General features: G+C 52.9%; 9 protein-coding genes across 9 annotated transcripts; 6 read left to right on the top strand and 3 right to left on the bottom strand.

Moving 5' to 3' along the window:
- Positions 1–264: 264 nt before the first annotated feature.
- ACET3X_009745 (uncharacterized protein) lies at positions 265–1,228 on the bottom strand. Its single transcript, XM_069455894.1, has 2 exons — positions 1,041–1,228; positions 265–946 (listed from the first exon to the last, which is right to left on the bottom strand). Exons 1-2 carry the CDS (start codon positions 1,111–1,113, stop codon positions 378–380), a joined length of 642 nt encoding a protein of 213 aa, XP_069302578.1. The 5' UTR covers positions 1,114–1,228; the 3' UTR covers positions 265–377.
- A 150-nt stretch (positions 1,229–1,378) lies between these two features.
- Positions 1,379–3,948, top strand: ACET3X_009744 (uncharacterized protein). Its single transcript, XM_069455893.1, has 2 exons — positions 1,379–1,524; positions 1,581–3,948. The coding sequence occupies exons 1-2, from the start codon at positions 1,402–1,404 to the stop codon at positions 3,879–3,881; spliced, it is 2,424 nt and encodes an 807-aa protein (XP_069302577.1). The 5' UTR covers positions 1,379–1,401; the 3' UTR covers positions 3,882–3,948.
- A 3,233-nt stretch (positions 3,949–7,181) lies between these two features.
- On the bottom strand, positions 7,182–10,440 carry ACET3X_009743 (uncharacterized protein). The gene is made up of 2 exons (XM_069455892.1): positions 9,838–10,440; positions 7,182–9,787 (listed from the first exon to the last, which is right to left on the bottom strand). Exons 1-2 carry the CDS (start codon positions 10,024–10,026, stop codon positions 7,700–7,702), a joined length of 2,277 nt encoding a protein of 758 aa, XP_069302576.1. The 5' UTR covers positions 10,027–10,440; the 3' UTR covers positions 7,182–7,699.
- Positions 10,441–12,039: 1,599 nt separating this feature from the next.
- ACET3X_009742 (uncharacterized protein) lies at positions 12,040–12,977 on the bottom strand (the record flags this gene model as incomplete). The annotated part of the gene is made up of 4 exons (XM_069455891.1): positions 12,040–12,530; positions 12,580–12,689; positions 12,741–12,805; positions 12,918–12,977. The coding sequence occupies 4 exons, from the start codon at positions 12,975–12,977 to the stop codon at positions 12,040–12,042; spliced, it is 726 nt and encodes a 241-aa protein (XP_069302575.1).
- Positions 12,978–13,577: 600 nt separating this feature from the next.
- ACET3X_009741 (uncharacterized protein) lies at positions 13,578–15,477 on the top strand. The gene is made up of 4 exons (XM_069455890.1): positions 13,578–13,630; positions 13,683–13,777; positions 13,826–14,095; positions 14,147–15,477. Exons 1-4 carry the CDS (start codon positions 13,618–13,620, stop codon positions 15,362–15,364), a joined length of 1,596 nt encoding a protein of 531 aa, XP_069302574.1. The 5' UTR covers positions 13,578–13,617; the 3' UTR covers positions 15,365–15,477.
- A 322-nt stretch (positions 15,478–15,799) lies between these two features.
- On the top strand, positions 15,800–17,762 carry ACET3X_009740 (uncharacterized protein; the record flags this gene model as incomplete). The annotated part of the gene is made up of 4 exons (XM_069455889.1): positions 15,800–16,002; positions 16,060–16,167; positions 16,220–16,584; positions 16,634–17,762. The coding sequence occupies exons 1-4, from the start codon at positions 15,850–15,852 to the stop codon at positions 17,760–17,762; spliced, it is 1,755 nt and encodes a 584-aa protein (XP_069302573.1). The 5' UTR covers positions 15,800–15,849.
- Positions 17,763–19,597: 1,835 nt separating this feature from the next.
- ACET3X_009739 (uncharacterized protein) lies at positions 19,598–21,573 on the top strand (the record flags this gene model as incomplete). The annotated part of the gene is made up of 2 exons (XM_069455888.1): positions 19,598–19,907; positions 19,961–21,573. The coding sequence occupies 2 exons, from the start codon at positions 19,598–19,600 to the stop codon at positions 21,571–21,573; spliced, it is 1,923 nt and encodes a 640-aa protein (XP_069302572.1).
- Positions 21,574–22,150: 577 nt separating this feature from the next.
- Positions 22,151–23,797, top strand: ACET3X_009738 (uncharacterized protein; the record flags this gene model as incomplete). The annotated part of the gene is made up of 1 exon (XM_069455886.1): positions 22,151–23,797. The coding sequence occupies one exon, from the start codon at positions 22,151–22,153 to the stop codon at positions 23,795–23,797; it is 1,647 nt and encodes a 548-aa protein (XP_069302571.1).
- Positions 23,798–24,258: 461 nt separating this feature from the next.
- On the top strand, positions 24,259–25,697 carry ACET3X_009737 (uncharacterized protein). The gene is made up of 3 exons (XM_069455885.1): positions 24,259–24,769; positions 24,833–25,141; positions 25,204–25,697. Exons 1-3 carry the CDS (start codon positions 24,501–24,503, stop codon positions 25,541–25,543), a joined length of 918 nt encoding a protein of 305 aa, XP_069302570.1. The 5' UTR covers positions 24,259–24,500; the 3' UTR covers positions 25,544–25,697.
- Positions 25,698–26,063: the final 366 nt, after the last annotated feature.

Genomic DNA, 26,063 nt, shown 5'->3' with positions numbered 1-26,063 from the left:
GTTTAGAGTGCGCTTTTCAAATGTCATGTGAAATCGCGTTCCCGTTCCATGATCGGTTGAGGCGTCTATTGTGGTACAAGCCTCGAAATATGAAACAGCTACTACGGGTTGGCCAAACTCAAATGCTGTGACGAATACACTGTTGGCGAGTTGCGCCTACCAGATGCGACGGAACGCGAGACAGGGTTGTGGTGGAAATGAGGATGCTGGGCGTCAGAATCGATGAAATGTGGTATGCACATATTTTGGTGAACAATGCAAGATGCTTATTGATATGCAGCGTTAAGAACAAATGGGTATCTTGGTTGTGAAAGTACAATTGGAACAAGACAGTCTGTCTTGCCAAGGACTGGACGCCGTCAACAGACTGAAAGGGATTATCCCAAAGCCTTGACCTTCTTCTTCTTCTTCTTTGCGCCGTCAGCGGGCTCTGGCTTCTTTCCTTGCTGGTAGTCCCTCCAGCTGTTGATGCGCGTGTCCCTGGTCTTCTCCCAAGCTTCCTCCTGCTCTCTCTTCCTCTTGCGCTCTTTGATCTCCTCATCTTCCTTCCTCTGTGCACGTCCCTCTTCTCTCATGGCAGCCTTCATTTGCCTCTGCTTCCTCATTTCGTTGTCTCTGATGACCCAGATGACCTTTTGCCTCCACTCCTTGGCAAACTCCTCGCTGCGTGTCTCTTCGTCGTCGGCTGTGAGCTTCTTCTCTCGCATGAGCAGCATACGCGCATCGGCAATGTTCTCGTCTAGCTCGGCGCGCAGCTTCTCGTCGAGTAGGACCGTCTGGGCTTTCTTGAGGCGGTCAAAGGCATCGGGGGCGAGCTCGTTTTTGGTCTTGTCGGGATGGATCAGGAGGGACTTTGCGCGGTAGACTTTCTTGATGTCGGATTCGGGGACACCAGGCTGGAGATCGAGGACGGCGTAGGCGTCGAGACTGAACACACTGCGGATGCCTGTGTTTGTTAGTATGCCAGTATAGTGTAAGAAATTGAAATATGGTAAACTTTATTCTCTGGTGGAAGGGAGTAACTCTGGCGTGCAACTTACGGTCTATCTCAGCGTCCTTGTCAAGCTCCTTGCCGAGGCCCGCGAGCTGAGCATCGATATCGTCGTCGGCCATGGTGACGGTACGGAGGCGTTGTCTTGGTTTGGGTACAGAGGGAATTTGGTATGCTGGTGTCTGGAGACAGTAAAAGGAAGAGGTCACGAGTCCCCAAGCTGCACTAAGCTGCTTCCTGGCGTTGGTGGTGCGAGTAACGGTGAAAACAGCAGCACGCGATGGCGCGTGAATCCCCGCGGCGAAAGCGCACGGGCCACACGAGCCTAAGTTCTCCACCAAAAAGTTCTCTCGCGATGCGCCAGCCAGCCTCCACACCGAAGCAAGCCGAAGACGAGATTATGCGCTGAAATGGTCGCCCCTGGATTCACTGGTCGCACGCGACCTACCAAGGTCAAGAAGAGGGAGAACATCAAGAAGAGGACGCGCGACGATGTAGACGTCGCGAAGCTGGACCAAGCAGTCCAGGCACTGGTATGTATGCAGCAACTTGCAGGCGGCATGGAGCGCAGCAAAGTGACTGTGCATAGGACCCCAAAAATGGCAGTTACAAAGACTTCACCGACCTCCCGCTCTCCGACCCAACCAAGCAAGGCCTCAAATCGTCGCACTTTGCCGTCATGACCGATGTGCAGGCAAAAGCCATACCCTTGGCCCTACAGGGACACGACATCCTCGGTGCCGCCAAGACTGGCAGCGGAAAGACGCTCTCCTTCATCGTACCTGTACTAGAGAATCTGTACCGCCACCAGCACGTTGGGCCCGACGCTGGCTTGGGTGCCTTGATCCTATCCCCAACCCGAGAACTCGCTATCCAGATATTCGATGTCTTGCGCAAGATCGGACGACATGGCCATATGTTTGCGGCGGGTCTGCTGATTGGAGGAAAGAGCTTGCAGGATGAGAGGGAGGCTCTGACCAAGATGAACATTCTCGTCGCAACACCAGGCCGTATGCTACAGCACCTGTCGCAAACAGCTGCCTTCCAGGTCGACGACTTGAAGATGTTGGTTCTGGACGAGGCAGATCGAATTCTTGATATGGGCTTCCAGCGGGATGTCGATGCCATCCTCGAATATCTTCCCAAGGAAAGGCAGACACTGCTCTTCTCGGCTACACAGTCAAAGAAGGTCTCCGACCTGGCTCGCTTGAGTCTCCAGGACCCCGAATACGTATCCGTACACGCCGAGGACAAGAGCGCAACCCCAAAGGGACTTACACAAAATTACATTGTTTGCCCGATTGAGGAAAAGCTGGACACCTTGTGGAGTTTCATACAGGCGAGCAAGAAGTCCAAGATTCTTTGCTTCTTTTCGTCTGCAAAGACGGTTCGATTCGTCTATGAAGCTTTCCGTCACATGCAGCCTGGTATACCGCTTCTCCATATCCACGGTCGTCAAAAACAGGGAGCTCGACTTGACACGACGGCAAAGTTCTCTGCGGCGAAACATTCCTGTCTATTTGCGACAGATGTCGCAGCCCGAGGACTGGACTTTCCAGCGGTTGATTTCGTAATTCAGGTCGATTGCCCGGATGATGTCGACACATACATTCACCGTGTCGGCCGAACAGCACGGTACAATCGGGAGGGACGCGGAGTGCTGTTCCTAGCACCAAGCGAAGAGGAGGGTATGCTCAAGCGCTTGGAGGCCAAAAGAGTGCCCGTCGAGATGATCAACGTACGACAAAAGAAGCGTCAATCAATCAAAGAACAGCTACAGAACATGTGCTTCCAGGACCCAGCTCTCAAATACCTTGGTCAGAAAGCATTCATGACGCACGTCAAATCGATATATCTTCAAAAAGACAAGGAAGTGTTCAAGCTCAAGGAGTACAATTTGGAAGCATACGCGGCTAGCTTGGGTCTACCGGGAACACCAAAGATCAAGTTCTTGAAGGATGATGATAGCAAGCAGAGGAAACATGCATCAAGACGAATGATTGAAGTTTCAGACTCTTCGGACGCTGAAGAGGTTCAAAAGGCAGACAAACCTGTGCGAACCAAATACGACCGCATGTTCGAGCGTAAGAACCAGGACGTCTTGGCAGAGCATTACCAGAAGCTGGTCAGGGATGGAGACGATGAGGCCCAGGCAGACGAATTCAGTGGCGCCGGAGCGACGAACAACGCAGCCGACGACGACTTTATGGCCGTCAAACGACGAATCCCAGCTGACGATGATTCGGGCGACCTCGACTCTAATAAAGCTCCGGAAGTTCCACCCGGTGGTCGCCTTGTTCACATTGCCGGTGCTTCTCAACCAATCGTCGTTGACAGTAACCGCCGCGAAAAACTCCTACAATCTAAGAAGAAGCTCACCAAACTTATGGACAAAGGAAAGAAGCTCGTCTATGACGACGAAGGCAACCCGCACGAGGTCTACGAACTCGAAGACGAGGAGCAATGGCGCGCCAAAGGTCTGCCAGAAGAGCAACGCCAAAAGTTCATCGAGGCAGCACGTGAGGTCGTTCAAACCGCCGATGTCGAGGATAAGGCGACCGCGAAGGCGAAGAGAAAGGAGCGAATGCTCAAACGCAAAGAAAGGGAGAGGGCCGAGTTGGCTGGTGAAGGTGGTGAGGATGCGGGTGTCGAACTTCCTGATCCTGGTGAGGACCTTTTGGCCAACTTCAGGGCGGATGCAGAATACAGTGATGATGAAGACGAAGAGGAGCAAGAAGAGCAGCCGAAGAAACAGAAGAAATGGTTCCAGTCTGATTCCGAGGATGAAGAAAAGACCAAGAAGAGGAAGAAGGCAAAGGCGACGCACAGAGTGGAGGAGCCGGAGACACTGGAAGATATGGAGGCGATCGCTGCCGGGTTGTTGGGTTGAACGAAGTTCTGCACCTACCTATATTTAGTTCTCAATATCCCATGTGGATTTCATGTTCTGAACCGACACCTATTTTCACTTTTCCTCCAAGATCTAGCGAAATGTGGATTTGGACTCAGCTTTTGACTTGTTCATCAGAACTGCGATAGCCTTGATCAGTTGACCATCATCTCGCTCTGGACCTGCAACAGATTACCGAAAATCTCAGCCGATCGTTAAAGGCGGCAGGGGTGGCTTACCATGCAGCTGGTATTGCTCGTATACAACACTGTATGCAGCTTCATCTAAAACATCGTGTTGTAACCAGGAGATGGGATGCAGATGCTCAACAAGTGTTCATTTAGCCAAAAGACCCATCAATATAGACGAGAAGAGTGTCGGTGGTATTCCAGGTTGGAGAGGCTTTGATGCGAGAATAGCATGTGATCGGGTTACAAGCTTGGGATAGAGATATACTAAAGACCTAGTTCCTCGAATACTCATCTTCCATGTACTTGGTGGTTCTGATCCATCATTATATCAACTTGTAAGCTTGACTCCGTGCTGCTCTCACAACGAACGACTACGATGCGCATCGCCATCGCTGTCCTCATCGCATCGCCAGCGATCCTCACCTCTGCCACCCCAATAGCACCTCGAGCCATCCCAATGGGCTCTCCAAAAAATGTCTACCTGACCACCTGCACCACGCGGTCCCTTGCTGCCGACACAACCTTATCTTCCGCGATCCTCTACAGCGGCTCCGCATCCACCAACAACCCCACAGACATCGGCACCGTATCTTCTCCGCGCGCTATACAGTGGGCTGGTTTCACTCGGCGCGTAACCCTCGAGTCTGGTGTCTTTGAATCTAGAATTGCACAGAGTGCTGATACGCTGCCAAAGAGCGAACTTGCGGGCTCGGCGATCTTGACAGAAGATGGGAACCTCAAGGAGGAGTTTGTTTGCTTCAGGGATGGAACGAGTACGTTTCGACTTGGTGCTGGAGTGCTGGGAGGAGAGACGACAGTGTGCGTGGCAGATTTCTGGTGTGGAAGTATTGCGATTTAGATGGGGGAAAGATAAGTGCGATGCGCATAGTGTAGGCTGAGTCTTCCAATATGTCGCCAGCTCATTGTTAGCATCAGGTCTTATGACTCCGTAGACATTTTATTCCGCATCTGCAAGGCACATTTTACTCGCTAACTAGCATTCGTCGTAAAAAAATACCTAGTGTTGTAGTAGCAAACCTCAATGTCCCAACCGGTGCCGGTCACACAAAAGTCCTGTCGTTATCCAATGCCATACTTCCTCATGGTTCTTGCGTAGAGTTTACTTTGAAAGACAAGGCAAAAAGAGAGCATCAAAAACATACAACAGCGGGGATTCGCCAGTGGTCACCCACCTGACTACTAGTCCGCCGGTCGAAGGCTTAACGTGTGGAGAGCAAACGGGATCCGGTGTTTGTCCTTCGCCTGTGGTCGTATGTGGAAGAAATCATGGAAATTATCCTAATCAAGCCTGGGGTTGTGATACATTTGACTTTGAGCTTGTCGGAGCAAGTAAGCTAGGCCGGATGGAATCTTGGAAAGTTGTTGGAAGAAGCGGGACGAACACATGGAACACGGCAGGACTTGGCCGGAAAGGTAGAAGAGTTTTGTTTCCTCCCAAAAACAGATGTACACGACTGCATTCTCTGATCACAATGTGACTTCGGAAGTACGCACAATACGTGCATAACTACTTAGCTAGGTTGTAACATTGGGACACTAAATATATTCTAGAAAATCGTAATCAGATAAGCGACGATATTTGCGAACCAGTCAGTCTAGTTGATATTCTGAACAACTTTGTGTTGACCCAAAGCGCTCTCAACAGCACTTGTCCTCGCTTTCCAGTCTGTGACGACGTCTAGCCTGAGCAGATACCTACCTACATCTAGTTTACGGTATCTAGACTTGAATCGCTAGCTCCAGACTAGCATACCAAACTTGACAAATTGCTCCGACGAGATGTTCGGTTGCGATTGCCCATCTCAATCTCGCGTCCCGTCACTTGTCTGGGACCGAAGAAGATCACGAACCATGGTACGGAACTGCAGACTTATGCCCGATCGCGGATACGTTCCTGGCTAGAGTTCCAGACTAGAGTTCTAGGCCTGGCCTCTCACCGATCCAGTTCTTTCTAAGCGAGGGAGCGGTTGCGGCCGTCACGACGACTTACCTACCTACGCAAGCTTGCCGTTTCACGATCTCGCAAGCCACACACTCTGCAGAGTCAGCTACCAAGTGATTGTGTTTGACGGATAACGGTACCTGGGCTATCCGTAAGCCTTACAAAGCAGACTAAAGGCACACGAATCCTAGCCAATCTTCCCAATGTCGTGTCACCGGCCATATCCCCGTTATCACAACGCATTGAGAAGAAAAAAGCCGCGAAATTGCGCCGATGGAAATAAACATAGTGCCGAGGTGCACTCTGCACTGAGTCTTAGCATCTGATTTTCGCGTTGCCCTTGTAGTAAAAGCAAACGGGATGTGACCGGGGGCCTGGGAAAAGCAGTTTTGGATACATGATGCTGCAGCCGACCTTGTGCGGAGAGCGGGTACCTCATCCCATCTTTGCAGTCTTTTTTTTTTCCTTTTCGCAACGATGACTGCTTTTGCCTTCCGCAACTGCATTATGCAGTGCATTGGATAATTCTCCATCAATTGGCATGCAGCGGACGAACGAAACTTTTCGCTCCCGTCTCTCGCTCCGCCCCCTCGTACTCACTATGTTTCCCTCCCCTCGTCCTCTCGGCGCGTCTTCCTGACATATCGATACGGCTGTACACTCTTTTACAACGGAACCGATCGGTCCGCTCGAGTGAAGAACCAGCTATGCTTTGGTAGTTTGGTTCGTTGAGTAATTGCGTGAGCACACAAGAGACACGGCCACATTCAGGTAGCATCTGAGGCAAGTTAGCTCCATGGTCGCGCCATGCAGGGGTTTAGGGGCTGGCTAGTGCGGGCAGACGGTACAGGTCGGGAACGAAAAGAAAGTAGAAAAGGAATGTGAAAGGCAAGCGTCGCGATGATGATAACGTCACGGGTCAAGGCGAGCGGCCGGTAGCGAGGTGTGGTATACGCGGCTAGGAACGTTTCCGCGGGGGTTCTACGATCTTGCGGAGATTTCCGGTGCAGGAGTGAGTTCCAAGTCCTTGGGTCGAGATGGATTACAGGCGTGGCTGGCTGAGCAGAGTGATGTGGATATGGGGGGAATGATTGCGTGCTGTGTAACGTGTAAGAAGAGTACATGCCGAAAGCGGGAGTGAAGTGATGTCAAAGCAAATCGGTTCCATTCGTGAAGTCTGCATAGACAGATTCTTCTAGTCTTATTTGGGTGCTACAACACCCAGTCCCTATGATTCATTATTCCATTACTCCAGCTGACTCCACTTTCCAGTCAGGCAAGACATACCCAAAGATACAGAGACCATATGCCCTTTCAGCAATGACAACGCAGAGACACAATAGGAAAATAATTTATGATGAGCGACAACATTTCGTGATATCCAGTCCTCCACAATCAAAGGGAATCCCTGTGCAGTACAAAAACGCTTTTAACTCCTGATGGCAACGCCTGCGCCAAATTGTGATATCCAAGAGTGTGCCGTATTAAGATTATGCCAAAGAGGCCTCCATATTGGCCCTCGATTGAGAAGTTAATGAGACAAGAGAGAAATTGGTGCCAGATTGCCAGCTCAAGGCTGGCAAAATAAAATCATCGACGAAAAGTTCGGGTATAAGCAAGAAGCGAAGGTCGGCGTAGCAATAAACATGCTTTCAGGACTGAAGCTACTGCCCTCTGAAGTCTCCAGGCCCCTGGTTGGCAAAGATATAGCTCTTAGGCTGGGGTTCAGTCGTTCGCCGTAGTAGATTTCCATGTGGATCAGTACCTTGAGGTGGAGTGTACTGGTGTACTAAAAAGTCGGGCATTGCGGAGACCTGAGGAGCGAACGGAACATTGTGATGAATGCCACTCAATGACACGTCCTTGTATTCATCGTAATGCATGTTTCCAGCCTGCATGTACTGTAAACTACTGTCGTTGCCTTGGGCCTGAGCAGTGTCAGGTAGTGATGGTCGTCTGAAATGCTCGGGCTTTGGTTGCTGGATGGTAAGATCGGTAGTTGAATGGAAAGCCACACGCATTTGCGGTTGTTGCATATATGATGTCCTAGGGAAATGTTGCTGTGTTGCCGGCGCTGACTGAGGAGGCGTGTCGCGATACAAGGCATCGTTAACAAAGCGCGATTGAAGGTCCATAGACGAAGATGGTGGTGAAGTGGTCTTCGCGATAACATTTCCAGCTTGATCAGAAGACCAATTTGTGTGCATGCTCTCTGGACTATTGTGATCTGGCATCGCCGAGTGAGGCCTTATCACGGCTGCGCCACCCCAGTAGTTTCCAAAATCTTGTGGTGTTAGTGGAGTTGGCGGTGCCAGACTACCGCTGTTTCCAACTGTTGTAGCACTCGAAGAAGAGAATGTTCGTGCGAACTTGGGAGAAGCTGCAGCATCCGAGAAGCTTGACACCATAGGTGAGCGCTGCGCAGAGCCTGGTTGCGATTTCTGAACACGGCCTCCAGCGTTTGGGATCCCACTCGATCGGATTCTTCGAATGACTTTGTCGCCGTTGCCTCCTGGTGATGGCATGGGAGCCGAGTACGAAGCGCTCCTCATTGCGCTGGAACTCAGGTTGACTGGGCGCTTTTGTCTTCTTGCGGCAATGCTTGATTGTTGATCTGGTGGCTGGAAACCGTCCGGTGTACTGTTTCGAATGTGTATCGCGTCCATGTTGTTGGCCAGGTTACTGCTTGAGGAATTTCTCCGGGCGAAAGCATCCTCGCGGAAGTGCAGTGGGATATCAAGATCCGACGGCGCCGCACTAAGCTTCCGTGCGTGTTCTGGTGTAGAGAGGATCGCATGCGCCGATGTATTAGGTTGTTGGTAGAAGTTTGACTGCGGGTACATTTGGTTGGAGCCATCCTGGGGCCAGAACGGAAGCGTCTGCTCTGAGGCTGACGCTTGGGCAAGACTGTATGGTGCGAACTGATCCTCGGGCTCCTCAACCTGCTTAGGCTGCGCCATTTGCGATGGGTCTTCTGTCCAACCGGTGTAAACGGAGTTCAACGATGCAATAGAAGGAGGAGTTGGTCCATTTGGTGATTGAGTGGTGCCGGATGACTGTGTACCATCGTAGGGGGACGCACCCGACGATATCGATCCAGTGCCTTGCTGGGCTTCCGCAGATGTCGAGTTGGTAGCAGCAACTGCAGAATAGTCTAACTGGAAGTCGGCAAAGTTGTCGAATTCTGGATGTGAGGGTGCAAGGTCGTTGGGCATGGGTGCTGGAACTGAGAAAGCGCTTAGATCGCTGGAATATGCGTTGGCAAGACTGGTTGTGTCGTAAAAGTCCGGCTCTTGAGTGTTCAAAGAGATGCCACTGTTGTGCATGTAAGCACCGTTGGTCGCTGCCATAATTGAATGCATGAGGTCGTTTGAGCGATATGATGCGGAGTGGTCAGGTCCCGAAACGGAGGGAAGGCCATGCTGCATGTCGAACTGTTGTTGCTGCTGGTGCTGCTGCTGGTGTTGCTGGTGTTGCTGGTGTTGCTGCAGTGAGAGTTGGGGCCCTATGTCAAGAGTCGACGGTCCCTCGCCGATTTGCACGGGAAGACTTGCAGGGCTAATGTCAGCATTCGGATAAAAGTCCGGCTGCATAAGCATGTGCGGGTGTTGCTGCTCTTGTGGGTGTGCGTAATGGTTAGGCATAGCAGAGACATGGGAATGGCCAAAGGGAAGGCTCATGGTCATGTTATACTGGTTCATGAGCTTCTTGCGGTCTTGCTTGACTTTTGCCCTGCGGTTCTGGAACCAGTTCTGCACCCAGGTTAGCGAGGCAAGGCATACATGATCTAGGGACGACTTGCGTTGATCTTGTCCAGTGGCACGCCGAGGCGCGTCGCAAATTCCTTCTTCACATTGGTGCTGGGCTTGTGTTGGGCCAGGAAATGCTGTTCGAGGATGTCGTGCTGGTCCTTGGTAAGGCGGGGTTTGACATCGCTGCCGGGCTGCTTAGGCGCAGAGGGTGCTGTCGTCGAGGCCCCGCTGGAATCCATGGCGGCGCGCACAGCGACAATACACCTCGAGCGGCTTCGGACGGTCACTGGTCAAGGAGGCGACGGGTGGTGCAGTAAAGTTGTCGTCGTCGTCGACGTCGTGGGCGCGTTCGGGTAGTGACAGGCAGTGGCAGCTATGGAAGGTAGACCTGGGGCGCTGGCGAAGGGCAATAATGCGTAGAGCACGGATACACGGGATGCACCGAGACGGGTCGGCGCTGGGATATGGATGTGTGTTGAGGGAAGATGCCAGTAATGGTAGCGAGTGACGGTGACGAAGGGGAGCGCAAAACAACACAGCGGTAGATTCTATGTCTACAAGCGAAAAAACGAGGGTATTGAGCGCGACGGCGCGGTAGGAAAGGCACGAAGCGAACGACGACGGAGAAGAAGAGCAGGAGGAGCGATCAGGTTGCCGGCTGCTGCTTGGTTGGTCGGAGGTGCTAACATGCTAAGCCACTGAACCCCCCAGCATGCATTATGCTGCCCCGGCACAAAAATAGTTTCGTGACACTGGCTTGTCTCCGCTCAGCACACCTCGATCCTGGAGAAGATGGGCCTGGTGATTCGGCCTCTTGTTTCTTGCATCTGCTCGCCCTCGTGCACTGTGGCCGACGACGGGCACACTCTGACAGACACATGGACAGGCAGCACTGGCCGGCAGCCTCGACCCCCCCCCCCCCGACGCGCTTCACGATTGCGCGCACAGGGGCACTCTGCTCCAAGACGCCCATTGGCCCAGCCGTGGAGCGAGCGAGCGGCGGCGGCGGCTGTGATCCGCCCTCGGGCGGGAGACATGTCCCACTGATTTTGAAGGCGATGGATGATGCTGCAGCTTGGGCCTTTGCTCCGTTCGGAGAATATACACGAGCGCGAGAGGGCGAGTCAATGCAATGCCACAGACAGCAGCCCTTCTCAACCACGTTGCACGTCAAAAGGTCTAGCGACGGTTGCTGGCGGCAGGCATGGCTTCAACGTGGACCGCGGGCGCGAACGCTCTTTGGAGCTGATGGCGTCAACATTGCGACTCGCCTTGCTGCCGACGTGCCATGCCTCTCACGACTCGCCGAGCAGCTCTTTGTCAGTAACCGCTTCCGGTCCGAGTGAGTCGACCATGTGTGTGACGAGATGCCCCCCCAGACGCATGGCCAAGGGGCGTCTCGCGCCGCTGATCTGCTGCCTCGGATGTCGGCGCACATGTTCTGGCACCCTACCGACTGTTCCTGAGCGTACCTTGCAGCAAAGGGGCCTCAGTGCGACGAACAAAACTCAAATTGGCCCCGCCTCGTCCTACACACTTTGAGTGTTGACTGACTTGGGCAACGGACAGCCCCGGCCTAGCTCCGAACAAGACTCAGTGCGCGCCCCAGCTGGCGGACCCGCTGGCCCAAACCAAAACATGTCGTGCTGCAAGGGCGTCCCTATCATCAGGCGACGCACCCTGCCGACTTATCAGACCTCGTCGCCAGCCCGTCTGAACTTAGTCTGCTCTCCTCACTCCTACGCCAGCTGGTCGTGTCGCACCACAGAGCCGGCACGCCCAGCTGACGTCTTCGACTGCAGTAGCCTCGGTTGCCGTCATCTTTCTAGAAAGCTGTTCGCTGGGGGGGGCTCAGCCTGCTCAAAATGGAGTATTTCATGCGATGCAACGCGATGCATTCCGCAACTCCCGTTTAGGGAGCATGATACGGCAAGTTGAACAAGGCTAGGACTCCAAGCGGCCACACCTGCATGCTGGGGAAAGGGTCGCCAGGCTGTGCATGCGTCAAGTACACCACAACCTCTGGACATTGTTGCTTCGCCGCAAAATCGGTCCCCGACCTGATCCTCCGTCCAATCTACCGCTTGTCGTGAGCTTCCGTCGTCTGACTGCAGCCGGATTACCAATGTACGGGTACTTTGGGCTTGCAAGCAACCTGAACGTGTCGAGTAAGCGCATCAACGACCCCGGCAAAGCACTGAATCGCCCACACGAGAATGACTAAGGTACTTGTCATTGTCGGCTCTTCTTGCCTAAACCAAGGCATTTTCTATCTGTATTTCTCCTTGCCCCGTCGTCTTATCCCAGGATTTCAGCGTGACACTGCGCATGTCCCCGACGATGTAATCTGCGCCCGCGTCTACCAGCTGTTCTAGCGTATGGGTGGTGTAAAGTCCCACCACTACGAACCCAGCTGCCTTGCCTGATCTAACGCCTGCGGGCGCATCTTCAAAGACAACGATGGAAGGTTCCTTCTCTTGGAGTCCCAGCTTCTTTGCGCCCAGTTGGTAGCATGCGGGATCTGGCTTGCCGTTGAGTACATCTTCTGCCGTTACGAGGTTTCTGGGATGCGCCAGCTTCATGACATCAAGCCAGCCTTGCACAAGCGGCCGCGTGCCCGAGGTGACAATGGACCATGGAACAAAGTGCTTTTCGAGCCGCTCCAACAAGGCTCGCGAGCCGGGTATTTCGACTGCATCTTGCCCAAACTCCTTTGGTATTAAGCCCTCGACATGGTTGACATCTTATCAGTCAGACAACTGCTTTTTCCAAAACAAAGACATAGTGCTTACAGTCCATATTTGCGAGCTTCGGCTCGTAAATCTTAAGGACATCGATCGACCTTCGTCCATGCGATGTGGCGAGGATTACATTGGGATCGACACCTATCTCTTTGCCAATCCTTTGCAGAAGGGTAAGCCTATATATGTGAAGAGTCTTCGCCACGACTTACTTGTGCCAGTGCTTGACTATGGCATCCGTTGAGTCGATGATGGTACCACTACCGAAATCAGCTCTCTGCTAGCTATTGATGGCTTCATGACGAGAACTTACTCCATGTCAAAAAGCTGCAGTTGTTCAGTCATCAGCAGTAGTAGTCTGCAATGCGACCAGGTGTGGTGGTTCTTACCAGGCCATTGAATGTGACGGTTTTGGTAGGCGCCGAAAACGACGGCTCGGGTACAGTCATTGTAGAGATGTACAGGTTTACTTGATGAGTTATCAGTTGACGAAACCAAGATGTTGCTGCGAGATTGAAGACTTGAAGAAGGCCGGTGTAAATAAGATATCTGTAGTAGGGCAAGAGAATGTGTCTCTGTGCTAACCACGTCAGGAAAGCTACCCGGTAGCAGCCAATCATGATGACGACTGTCTTGACAAAGTTAACAGCAACACTGCAGCCATGATAGCCGCAAAGACTAGTATGTGGATGAGGGTCGTATTCAGAAGTATCGGAGATTGATCTGCGCTCGTCTGCATCCTGCACGCCATACAAGGGAAAAATCGAACATGCTACTAGGCAGCTACAGAGAGAGACTCATCTTCTCTTGTAGTACAATACTCTATCTAGGCAACTACAAGGAGAGCAATCAATCTCCCTTGTATGACAGTGATGTACCTAGGCAATGCCGGGGGTGTTCGATTTTTCCATGGTATGGCGTGCTGTCAGAGCATGTTAGAGTTGAGCATGGCCAGGGCCGCGGGGGTGGGGCTGAGGCTAACTAGGCGGACACGAGCGGCAGAACTTTCACGTGCCGAACTTTTTCTGGATCATCTCAAGCTTTTCTGGCGACGAGTGCGACAACCATCCACCGCGTCAACAACTCAGTATGAAGGTCGGGAGTAAGGCTTTCCATGTCTTTGGATTCCAGCGCAGTACTAACACCCGCTGCAGAGCCAAAATCGAAGCGCGTACCCGTGCGGCTACGACACAAGATTGAGAAGGCGTCGGCGGCCAAGCAGAAGAAGGCGAAGAAGCTAGCGAAGAAGGTAATGCAGCTGCGCACGAATGCAGCGCTCGCATGCTGACATGTACAGGACCCAACATGGCGCTCCAAGACGAAGAAAGAACCCGGTATCCCCAACCTGTTCCCCTACAAAGACAAGATTCTCGCAGAGGTCGAGGAGCAGCGCAGGAGAAAGGAAGAGGAGACTGCGCGCCGGCGGCAATTGGCCAAGGAGCAGAGGCTGGGAGGTGCGACTGCAGAAGATGCCATGGACGACGACGACGACGAGTTTGAGCAGTTCGACGCCGAAGGTGACGAACTTGACGCCCAAGACAGCGAAGACGAGGATTCGATGCAAGTGGTAAGTCTGCATGGCTGACATCTGATGCGCGCCTGTACTAAGAACGCGCAGGACAACAACTCGAACCCCATGGCTGCTCTGTTAGCTTCCGCCAAGGCACGCGCCGCCGAATTCGAACAGAACGACGACCCAGACGCCATGGATGACAGTGAAGAGGACGAATCGGACCACGGCGACGGAGTCAAAGTTGCCAAGGATGCGTCAAGAAAACAGTTCGACAAGGTGTACAAGCAGGTTGTCGATTCGGCCGACGTCGTCTTGTATGTGCTCGATGCTCGTGACCCAACGGGAACACGATCGAAAGAGGTGGAGCAGGCAGTCATGGCAGCGGACCGTGGAAGCAAGCGCCTGATATTCATTCTCAACAAGATCGATCTTGTTCCGCCGCCCGTCCTTCGCGCATGGCTGGTGCACCTCCGCCGCTCGTTCCCTACCCTTCCTCTACGTGCATCCAAACCAGCGCCAAACGCAAAGACTTTCGAGCACAAGGACCTTACGATGAAGGGCACATCCGAGACTCTCTTCAAGGCCCTGAAGACATTTGCCGAGTCCCGTCAGCTGAAGCGCTCCGTCAGAGTCGGAATCATTGGATATCCTAATGTTGGCAAATCATCCGTCATCAATGCCCTGACTTCAAGACTAAGCGGTAGGTCTGCTGGCTGCCCTACTGGTGCCGAGGCTGGCGTTACCACCAGTCTGCGTGAAGTCAAGATAGACAACAAGCTGAAGCTTCTTGACTCGCCTGGCATCGTTTTCCCAAACACTGAAGGATCCAAGGAAAGCAAGGTACAGCAAAAGGCACGGCTTATTCTGCTGAATGCCGTCCCTCCAAGGGACATTGACGACCCCGTTCCTGCCGTCACTTTGCTACTCAAGAGGTTGTCGTCTTCAGAGGAACTGTTCTCGAAGTTGATGGAAGTCTACAATCTGCCTCCCCTACTCTCCGTGGGTAATGACAAGACAACCGACTTCTTGGTTCAGGTAGCAAGAAAGCGAGGTCGATTGGGCAAGGGTGGTGTGCCAAACATGCACGCAGCGGCACAGACTGTCATCAATGACTGGAGAGATGGTCGTATCCAGGGATGGACAAGCCCTCCAAAATATGCACCTGCCGAAACCTCCTCTACCAAGACTGCGCCAGCTACCAAGGGTGGCCTTGTTGGTGACCAGAAGGAGATTGTCAAGGAATGGGCTGCCGAGTTCAAGCTCGATGGTCTATGGGGTGATGAACCGAGTGATGCTGCAGCACCAGAAGCTATGGAGATGTAGATACCTTACTTTGACTGGTATGGCGAAACGGCGTTCTTCTCAGAGGCTACAGTGCTAGTCTACTTTACTTGCACAGAGGAAAAGGATTCGGTCAGATATCACAAGTCTATCAATGATATGGCACCTGCTCTTGGAAATGATCCTACGTCCCTAACTCTAGAAGGTGTGGATTCTCCCGATGCAAGCCTTGCGACTGACTGCATGAACCATGCATGTACCGCTACTGACCGTGTGAAGTCTCTGCGATATCGGATCTGCATCAGACCATCCCTACAAGTGAAAAGTTCTCTCCGAGCTGCAACTCCACACCGATGGGAGTGTTCGGCGATATCTTGGCTCCCATAGGTAGGTTTCGCCGCCCCACACTTTCGGCTTCCGTCGGCTCACCCCAGAGCTTCACCACGTTAAGGTTCACAGCTCAAGATACATAACGACAGCTTCCTTTGGAGTTCTCATCGCTCAGAAAAATAACACTTGCATTCACAATGGGTTCCTCAAAGGGTCTACAGCCTCTACGCTCCGCCTCCAAAACTCTGAACGCTCTGCCCGCAGCCTATGCTGGTGCGCAGATCGCATCAAGACGTTATGCGGGGACGCTCGCCAACTTCAAGATTCCCACCATCAACAACGAGCCCAACGTAAGTTCAAAGTAAGACTCTGGTGATCAGATTCAATTCGCTAACCATTTCCAATAGCAACATTACGCCAAAGGCTCAGTGGACCGCCAGAAGCTTCAAGATGCGGTTGCACGTATGAAGAAGCAAGGTCCAGTACAAGTACCTCTTGCCGTAGGAGGAGAATACGTAGGCCTTACCATACACTTGAAAAGTTTGGCGTCGTTCTAACACGTTCCAGATCAACAACTCCTCGATCCTCACCCAGAACAACCCCTCCTCACACGCCGATGTCATCGCCAAGTACTCCAATGCCAGCGCAGCCGACGTAAAGAAAGCCATAGACGCAGCACTAGCTGCTAAGCCAGCATGGGAGGCACTTCCGTTCGCTGAGCGCGCGTCGGTGTTTCTCAAGGCAGCCGACCTGATCTCCACAAAGTACCGGTACGAAATCATGGCTGCGACTATGGTGGGACAAGGCAAGAACGTATGGCAAGCCGAGATTGACGCAGCGGCCGAGCTTTGCGACTTCTTGAGGTTCAATGTCAAGTACGCGGAAGATACATATGGACATCAGCCAACACACAACTCACCGGGAGTCTGGAAGTACGTACAACATGCGATCGTAACGGAAGAACAAGGCTAACTCGTGCAGCCGTGTTGAGTACCGTCCTCTCGAGGGTTTCGTCTACGCAGTATCACCATTCAACTTTACAGCCATTGGCGGTAATCTTCCTGCGGCGCCAGCTCTGATGGGCAACGTCGTTGTCTGGAAGCCATCTCCATCCGCAATCGCCTCGAACTGGCTTCTTTACCAGATTCTCATCGAGGCCGGCCTTCCACCAAACGTGATCCAGTGGGTGCCTGGTGATGCTGTAGAGGTGACTCAGGAAGTCCTGGCTCACAGGCAATTCGCGTCTCTACACTACACTGGTAGCACGGCGGTCTTCCGTCAGCTCTACGGCAAGATTGCCAACGGTGTTGCTGAGGGCAAATACCAGAGCTACCCGAGGATTGTCGGTGAAACAGGAGGAAAGAACTTCCATCTTATTCACAAGGATGCTGATATCCCCAACGCAGCTATCCAGACTGTCCGTGGTGCTTTTGAGTACCAAGGTCAAAAGTGCAGTGCGTGTTCGCGCCTGTACGTACCAGAGTCTGTCTGGCCAGAATTCAAGGAAATTCTCGTACGCGAGGTCGAAGCCCTGAAGATTGGCGAGCCCACAGACTTCTCAAACTTCATCGGCCCTGTCATCCACGAGGCGTCTTTCAAGAAGCTCTCCGGCGTTATTGACGAGGCAAAGAACGACAGTGATCTCGAGCTTGTCGTTGGCGGCAAGTACGACAGCAGCAAGGGCTACTACATCCACCCCACCATCTATCGCACCAAGAACCCCAACCACCCTCTCCTGTCTCGCGAACTCTTTGGTCCCATTCTCGTGACCTACGTCTATGACGACGCCGCGCCCGACGCTTTCTCCAAGATCATCAAGCAGATCGACGAGACTTCCGAGTACGCGTTGACTGGTGCCGTGTTCGCAAAGGACAGGGAGACCATCAAGTATGCGTCAGACAAGCTGAGGGACACTGCCGGTAACTTCTACATCAACTGCAAGTGTACAGGTGCGGTTGTCGGACAACAGCCATTCGGCGGATCAAGGGCTAGCGGAACAAACGACAAGGCTGGCAGCGCGACTCTGCTATCGAGATTCGTAAACATGAGGTCGGTCAAGGAGGAATTCCTGCCTACTGAGAAGGTTGCGTACCCCAGCAACGAGGTGTAAGATAGTCACTGGAAAGAGAGAGGTGGGACCTAAAGGCATGGTAGATTGAGCTAGCATTGGCGTCGGCGTTGGACAGGCACCTACGGTTACGATAAAACGTAAAGATGTGTATACAAAATCACAATGACACAATTTAGATGTCTAGAGTTGTGATGCAAATTCTCGCAAGCAAGAATAGCATGTGACTAAACAAAGAGTGAACTCGGAACACAAACCAACATAGCCCCATCTTCACCAGCGCATAGGCATAACGGGGTTCATGTGCCAAGACGAAAAGAACCCGGTCTGCTCAAATTCATGAAATGGACACACCTAGCATTGTCGGCCGCAATGAGTTACTTGTGGCAAGATGGTTGGCTTCATCGACACAGCAATGTAGACACCTGCATGCTCAGGATCAAACCATTAGACGTGTCCGCATGTACGTCGTCAGCCCAAAGAGCTACTTCAAGCCACCACGCGTTCCGCCCAAATGCAGCCACGTTATATGTGCCTCGGCAAGAATTGCGAAAAACGATGGGAGAAGGGGCTAATCTTACGATGCGGCTCAACGCATCTTCTAGAACTTACATGAGTCGTGACAGGCCCACCGACTTTCGGGAGCCCCGTTCGTTTCGATGCGAAGCTTGTTTTGAGCCGCAACGCACGGGACATGTAAGTGTTTGATTGGAAATCGGCGAGATGCGACCGTTGTGTTATTTGAGTTGTCGGGTTGGCCGTTACTCAGGGAACTGAATGTCTGTACGGTGGGGAGGTTGTGTATGAGCAGCAGACTGGATTTAGTGTGTGTGCGCATTCTGACAAAATGTACAGCCATTGCAACACCGAATTCCGGTTCGGAGCCGGAACAGTGAGGCTTGGTCCGAACAGGGGTGGAGCGGAGCGGATTCTGCTGAAGAACAAACCCGTTCCTGTGCGAAGTTGCGAGGATGAGATAAGATGAGTTTCGTATGCATACGCTAGTAAGGAAGTTTGGTTCGCTCTTTACACACCTCGGCTATGGTGATGGAGTTAAGCAATTGTTCGCCATGGTTGCTTATCCTACACTGTATATTGTAAGCAAGTAATCATTCTCATCCCCACCCTAAGAACACGCGTAACCTCCTCTTTTCCAAGAGGTTTTGGAGTGGAGTGCCGAGGTCGCATGGTTGAGGCCGACCCTCCGCTCAAGTAGCCCACCCTCCGTAAACTCCAGGTGGTGGATCCAGCTACAAATCTCATTTGTCAGGTGTATCCCTGCATTGCAAGCCGCACGGCAACCGCGGCATCTCGGTCCATTTTCACTTCGAGATTGTTGCAATAACCTTGCAAAGCCCTATGACGCTCCGTTCGCGATCTGCAACATGATTGGCTTCAGATGTTAAGCTTTTCAGTGGCGTCACTATCTCAGGCATAGCGTGGTGCTCCGGCCGAGCAAGCTCGAGATTTTTGATCATGGTGTCATCGCCTTATGGATCGCACATTGCAAACGGATTTGGGAGCGTTGCAAGTCGGGATTAGGGACAAATCCAGCTGGTTGGGCAGCCAGAACGTTTGTCGACCGGACTGTTTTGTCCTCGTAACGCATTGCTAGTGGGTCTTCTACCGCCGCGTCGCATGACTTGTACGCCGCCCACCGTGTGCCTGGGTTCTTTATATGTGGCGTGTCCCGCTGTGATCGTCCTGCCTTCTCCTTTGAGGTTAATTGTGTCGCAATTCTTTCGTCTTCTCCCCTACTTTAGATACTCTTTAATTAATACCGGGCATTGTCCCTACCACCCTGCTCACTCGCCCTTCGACGACAGACACCAACCATCATACAACCACAACACATCGAGTTCACAAACATCACTGCGATGGAGAAGGACCAGGAGGTTGCCGCAAATACTGCGGCAAACAGCAACAGCAGCAACATGGACGTCGAGTCAGGAAGAGAAGGCATCTCACACTGGAAGATGATCACAGATCAGGGTGTCGTTACCAAGGAGATTATCAACTATGACTACGAGGGTGCAGGAACCGAGGAAGATCCATACGTAGTGGAGTGGATCGACAACGACCCCAGGAACCCAATGACCTGGCCCAAGACGAAGAAATGGATCATGGCCATTGCAGTCGCCAATTCGGTTCTTGTAGTATCATTCTGTTCATCAGCTTTCTCTGGAGGTATGTTCTGCGCACATCACCATGCATATTGAATGACGTCTGACATGTTCTAGGTATCCAGAAAATCATGGCCGAGTTCAGCGTCAGCCAGGAGGTTGTCACGCTTGGTGTATCACTCTTCGTTCTCGGATTTGCTCTCGGACCACTTCTATGGGCTCCCTTCTCAGAATTGTACGGTCGCCAAATTGTCTTCATCGGAACGTATGTAGCCTTTACGGCTTTCAACGCTGGTGCCGCTGGTGCGCCCAACATCTACGGCCTGCTCATTCTCCGATTCTTCGCCGCCGCTTTCGGTTCCAGTCCTCTTACCAACGCTGGAGGTGTCATTGCCGACCTGTTCTCCGCAAACGAGCGTGGACTCGCCGTGTCAATCTTCTCCGCTGCGCCATTCATGGGTCCCGTTCTCGGCCCGATCATTGGTGGATTCCTGGGTATGACTGAAGGTTGGAGATGGGTCAACGGGCTCATGGCCATCTGGGCTGGAGCGATCCTCGTCATCACCACCTTGCTCGTTCCCGAGACATACGCCCCAGTCCTGCTGAGGAAGCGTGCTGAGAAGCTATCCAAGATTTCCGGAAAGGTTTACCGATCCCGTACTGATATCGACCAAGGCAAGGTGTCGCTCGGAGAGGCTTTCGCGACCGGTCTCAAGCGTCCCTGGATCCTGCTCTTCTGCGAGCCCATTGTCCTTTTGCTTTCGCTTTATCACGCCATCGTCTACGGTATCCTTTACATGCTTTTCGGCGCTTTCCCAATCGTCTACCGTATCGGCCGTGGCTGGAACGAGGGTATCAGCGGTCTGCCTTTCGTTGCTGTCGCCATTGGAGTCTTGTCCGCCATCACATATGTCATCACTGTCGACAACAAGATGTACATGAGGAAGGTCCAGGAGTCTGGCCGTGGGTTTGCTGCTCCCGAGGCACGTCTGCACATGTGCATCATCGGCGGTATCGCACTTCCCATCGGTCTCTTCTGGTTTGCCTGGACCAACTCGCCTGAGCTCCCCTGGGCTGCCAGTGTTGTCGCTTCCATTCCATTCGGATTCGGCATGGTCCTCATCTTCTTGTCCATTATAAACTATCTCATCGACTCGTACACGATCTTCGCCGCATCCGTCTTGGCTGGTAACGGTATCATCCGTTCGGTCTTTGGTGCTGCTTTCCCTCTCTTCACCTCGCAAATGTACAATAACCTTGGTACCCACTGGGCTTCGTCCATTCCCGCTTTCCTGGCTGTCGCTTGTCTGCCGCTCCCGTTCTTGTTCTACAAGTACGGTAAGACTATCCGCGAAAAGTGCAAGTACGCTGCACAATCAGAGGCCTTTATGGAGAAGATCCGCAACCAACATGCCACAAAGGCAGCCCGACAGGCCGCCGGCACCGAATCAGAGGATACTTCGCGCGCCGCCACTCTTACTCCTCAGGAGGAAGTTGAAGAGGAGGCGCACGAGGAAGAGTCAGCACCCAAGTTCGAGGAGATGAAGGCTGAGAAGGAAACCGATGGCGAGGGTCTCCGGAAGGTTCAGACTGGACGCTCATCAGGAAGTCGGAGAACTGTGAGGGATCTCGACTTCAACCCAAACCCGTTTGACATTGACCGCGTCAACACAAGAGAAAGCTTCGCAGGCAGGCCGAGAGCCAACAGCCGAGTGAGTAGCAAGAAGTAAACGTCTGTTTTTGTTGTAGCATTTTTACGGTCGAAAAGTTGTTAGATTTGACGCATGGCATCAGCATAGTATACCCCTCTCCTATTGTCAGTAGGCAATTTCGGTTCAACAATTAATACTCATAATATGATAAGTCGCTTCTTTGTTGTGATGTACTTGACGTTCTAGCTGGTGTCAACCACCCGTGGACTGGTATGCTTCCGGGTGGTATCCAATCGCACGGGTCGGTCCCGGCGATCCTCATCAGCGGCCGGGAACGCATGTCATACCTGCGACCCTCGCCATAGCACTGTTCTAGACACGTAACCCGTTGCGCAATACCCAGTCCCATCGGTCCTTTCCCCGCGCGTCCCGTCAGTCGCGTCCGGCAATGGAGTGCGCCTGTGTTCCTTCTCCAGTCCGTAGCTGCCGTCTATGAGAGCGCGCATCAGCAATGCCACGTGTGCGCACTCGACACATCGCCCTCTGCGTCTCCATTGTTTGTTGGATCTACTACTTCCTTCCCACCGACGAAGCCTTCCCGCCCCGTCATGGCCCGCGTCATGATCACGCCTCTACCGCCGCATTGGCGCGCTACATGAACGACCCATCTCAGACGCCGCATATCGTCGCGACACCGAGCAGCTTCGACTGGAGTTCTGTAAACTTCACCTACCCGCTACCACTCGGCCCCAAGCTTCCTTTGCCCTTCACCAAGCGTCCTCGAATTCAGCACAACTTCACACCCGATCCGAGCAACGTACATGCCATACAAGAGGAGAGACGGCTCGAGGTGAAGCGCGTGTTTGCAAAGAGCTGGGCAAGCTACAGGAGCAAGGCATGGATGAAGGATGCGCTGAAGCCGATAAGCGGACAATATGTCGACCAGTTCTCTGGGTGGGCTGCGACATTGGTAGACTCTCTCGACTCGCTTTGGATGCTGGGGATGCGCGACGAGTTCTATGAGGCTGTCGAAGCAGTCGCGACGATTGATTTCGGCACGTCTACGGCACCGACAGTCAACACGTTCGAGACGTGCATACGCTACCTGGGCGGGCTTCTTGCTGCCTACGACTTGAGTGGACATGAGGCGCTCAAGGCCAAAGCGATCGAGGTGGGCGACCTGCTATATGGCGCCTTCAACACAAAGAACGGCATGCCTGTTGACTTTATCAACTTCGAGAATGCGAAGCAGGGCACTGGGTTGATTGTTGAGAATCAAGTGGTTAGCGCAAGTCCGGGCACCATCACACTGGAATTCAGCAGGCTGAGCCAGATCACGGGAGACGACAAGTACTATGCTGCTGTGTCGAATCTGATGGATGTATTCGCCGAGAGCCAGAACGCGACCAAGCTGCCGGGCATGTGGCCCATGATGGTTTCCATGCGCGCCAAGGACGTTGTCTCAGGCTATCAGTTCACAATAGGTGGAAATGCGGATTCCTTGTATGAGTATCTGCCCAAAGCGCATGCGTTGCTTGGGTCTGGCGAGCTAAGCTCGAGCAAGTACGAGGCCATGTCACGCTCCTTTATGGACACGGCGATGCACAACCTGTTCTTTGCACCCATGATACCAGAGAACGAGGACATGCTGATCTCGGGCAACGTCGACGTCCATGAGGACGGCCCCAGTCTTGACCCCGAAAGCGAGCATCTGTCATGCTTCATCGGTGGTCTTTTCGCGCTCGGTGGGCGGCTATTCGACAATGCAGAATATCTCGAAACCGGAGCAAAGCTTGCTCGCGGATGTGCATACGCCTACAAGTCGTTTCCGACTGGCATCATGCCAGAAAGGTATAACATGGTCCTATGCCCTGGCCCTGATCATCGTCGATCCTGCTCCTATGACGAAGAGCGCTACGCCGTCGAAGCAGCTGCACGACCGCAGTATAAATCCCACCTTCCCAAAGGTTTCACCACCGCCAAAGATCCTCGCTATATCCTTCGTCCCGAGGCCATCGAATCTGTCTTTATACTGTGGCGCATCACCGGCGACCCCGTCTGGCGCGAGACTGCATGGGACATGTTCAAAGCTGTAGCCAATGCAACGGACACGGAGCTTGCGAATGCTGCGATCATGGACGTTTCCGTCATTGGTTCAAGCAAAGAGGACTACATGGAGAGTTTTTGGATGGCGGAGACGCTGAAGTACTTTTACCTGTGCTTCGCCGATACGGGCCTAATTAGCTTGGATGACTTTGTGTTGAACACGGAAGCGCATCCTTTTCGGTTATCCAAGGGGTAGGCGACATGTATATACATTTGCATCTGGCGTCGAGGAACTTTATTGCTGTGTCGGCTGCTCGAACAGGCTCGCAATATTCATGGTTGCAGTTGACGTGACGAGCTTCAGGTGAGATTGTCAGTGCGCGAACCATCGCGACAAGACGCGAGCGGGACGTTAGAGTAGGCGAGAAAAACAAAAGCATGCTATGGTTAAAACCAAGCTGGATCCAGTGTACAACATTCATCTTGCACAACACTGCCAAATCCTCTACACTCATTACGTCCTCAGTGTTCTCGACGCCCGTGGAACACATGCCGTAACTCCGCTGCCCCACTCTTCACATGAGCTCAAGCATGTTCAAGCATGTGGCGCCACTCGCGCTGATTGGTGTTCCTGAGCCCCAGTGTTTCTAATCCAGGACGCTCGAGCTTAGCGTGGGATGCGCGCCCCCTTGATCTTCCCTCTCAAACCCCAGGCACCAAGCCCTTTCTTTTCCTCTTCTTTACTACACTATCCAATCTCCGCGACTCTACGTCACAGTCATTCTTTTGCTTCTCTTGGAAGTAGTTTACACACTCGTTCTTTTTGCATAATTGGCTATTTGGCCTCGTCAGCTCCATCTTTGGACAGCTTTGTGCCATATCGAAGCTTTCTTTCCCGCATAGATCCGTCTTTACCAACACCGCCGTATATCCTACTCGAAGCATTACTTTAATCGAAGATGCGTTTCTCCATTGTTGCCGCTGCGCTTGCCGCTGCTCCTGCCGTCGTCTCGGCTGCTGAGAAGGGCAAGATGGGATTTGCCCTCGGAACCAAGATGGGAAGCGGAGAGTGCAAGACCCAGCAGGATTACTCCGACGATTTTGAGATGATCAAGTCCAACTCTGGCTCAACCATTGTTCGCGGCTACGCTGCCTCGGACTGCGACATGGCTAAGAACGCCCTCCCAGCTGCCAAGTCGGCCGGCTTCAAGGTTGTTCTGGGTATCTGGTAAGCTTCATGCACTCACAAACGACGATCCAGAACCAAGTTTGCTGACCCATGGTACCACAGGCCCGATGTCGAGGAGTCCTTCCAGAAGGATCTCAAGGCCATTACCGACGTTGCCGAGCAATACGCCGATAGCATCTACGCCGTAACCGTCGGTTCCGAGTCCCTCTACCGCGGAAACTTCACTGGCGAGGAGCTCGCCAACAAGATCAAGACTGTCAAGGACCAGCTGCCCTCTGGCATCAAGGTCGGAACTGCAGACTCATGGAACAAGTTTGCCGACGGAACTGGTGATGCTCTCATCGGCACCGTCGACATCCTCCTGGTTAACGCCTTTGCTTTCTGGCAGGGTGCCAGCCGCGAGAACGCTACGTACGTACATTCCTCCCACCACGCATGCCCCCTAGGATAGATGCATACTAACACGCGTGCAGCCACGTCTACCTCGACGACATGTTCCAAGCCAGCACCCACATTGAGAAGATTGCTGGAGGCCGCTCCAAGGCCCCCGAGATCTGGACAGGCGAGACCGGCTGGCCCACGGCTGTTGGCACCGACTACGATGAGGCCAAGGGTGGACTGGACAACGCCAAGCACTTTTACCAGCACGGTTTCTGCGCGCTGCTCGACTGGGGTTTCAACGCCTTTTACTTTGAGGCTTTCGACGAGCCCTGGAAGCCAGCCTCCATTGGCGACAACGGAAAGGCTGCTGACGAGACAACCTGGGGCGCCATGACTGCGGACCGCAAGAAGAAGTTTGACCTCATGTGCTAGATATAACCTAGACAGACATTCGACTTGAGAGACATGGATGTGGTGAAAATAGACGGCGGGAGATGAGTCGCTGGTGTATCTTGATCGTTGCATATAAACAAACCTAGAGTATAGACGCATCGCTTCGGCATATGGAACGGCTGCGGCCGCTTCTTCCTAAACAACTTGTCGCTTGATCCGACGTGGCCACCAAGACTCTTCTTCGTAAGCGGGTTCCATGCCAGTGACCCCACGGAACAAAAATGGATGTTGCTCACAGCTGGAAAAGGAGCCGAGATTCGAGCACGGGACATGTCGCTTCTTGTTAGTAGCACTGCGCCATTCACTCCCTAGTACCACCGTCCCCACGAGCGCAAAAAGAAACCACCTCCCGCAAGAGGAGATGGACGCTTGATTCAGCCGAGGTTTGAACTCGGGACCTTCAGTGTCCGAAACAACTGTTATTTTCGTTGTTAGACTGACGTGATAACCAACTACACCACCGAACCTTTGCTGATGGAGTGACTGCATCCAACAGACA

This window comes from Alternaria dauci, chromosome 10 (genome assembly GCF_042100115.1).
Source record: "Alternaria dauci strain A2016 chromosome 10, whole genome shotgun sequence".
NCBI classification, from domain to species: domain Eukaryota; kingdom Fungi; phylum Ascomycota; class Dothideomycetes; order Pleosporales; family Pleosporaceae; genus Alternaria; species Alternaria dauci.
The sequence above is the reverse complement of the archived record's forward strand: the minus strand, read 5'-3'. Positions and strand labels throughout refer to the sequence as shown.

Bases quoted from the DNA above. Each gene is read 5' to 3' on its own strand.
- ACET3X_009745 (XM_069455894.1), bottom strand. From the start codon at position 1,113: ATGGCCGACGACGATATCGATGCTCAGCTCGCGGGCCTCGGCAAGGAG. The intron at 947-1,040 runs GTAAGTTGCACG...TAACAAACACAG, and splicing joins CAAGGACGCTGAGATAGACC to GCATCCGCAGTGTGTTCAGT.
- ACET3X_009744 (XM_069455893.1), top strand. From the start codon at position 1,402: ATGGTCGCCCCTGGATTCACTGGTCGCACGCGACCTACCAAGGTCAAG. The intron at 1,525-1,580 runs GTATGTATGCAG...GACTGTGCATAG, and splicing joins ACCAAGCAGTCCAGGCACTG to GACCCCAAAAATGGCAGTTA.
- ACET3X_009743 (XM_069455892.1), bottom strand. From the start codon at position 10,026: ATGGATTCCAGCGGGGCCTCGACGACAGCACCCTCTGCGCCTAAGCAG. The intron at 9,788-9,837 runs GCAAGTCGTCCC...ACCTGGGTGCAG, and splicing joins TGCCACTGGACAAGATCAAC to AACTGGTTCCAGAACCGCAG.
- ACET3X_009737 (XM_069455885.1), top strand. From the start codon at position 24,501: ATGCGTTTCTCCATTGTTGCCGCTGCGCTTGCCGCTGCTCCTGCCGTC. The intron at 24,770-24,832 runs GTAAGCTTCATG...ATGGTACCACAG, and splicing joins AAGGTTGTTCTGGGTATCTG to GCCCGATGTCGAGGAGTCCT. The intron at 25,142-25,203 runs GTACGTACATTC...ACACGCGTGCAG, and splicing joins GCCAGCCGCGAGAACGCTAC to CCACGTCTACCTCGACGACA.
- ACET3X_009741 (XM_069455890.1), top strand. The intron at 13,778-13,825 runs GTAATGCAGCTG...TGACATGTACAG, and splicing joins CGAAGAAGCTAGCGAAGAAG to GACCCAACATGGCGCTCCAA. The intron at 14,096-14,146 runs GTAAGTCTGCAT...AAGAACGCGCAG, and splicing joins ACGAGGATTCGATGCAAGTG to GACAACAACTCGAACCCCAT.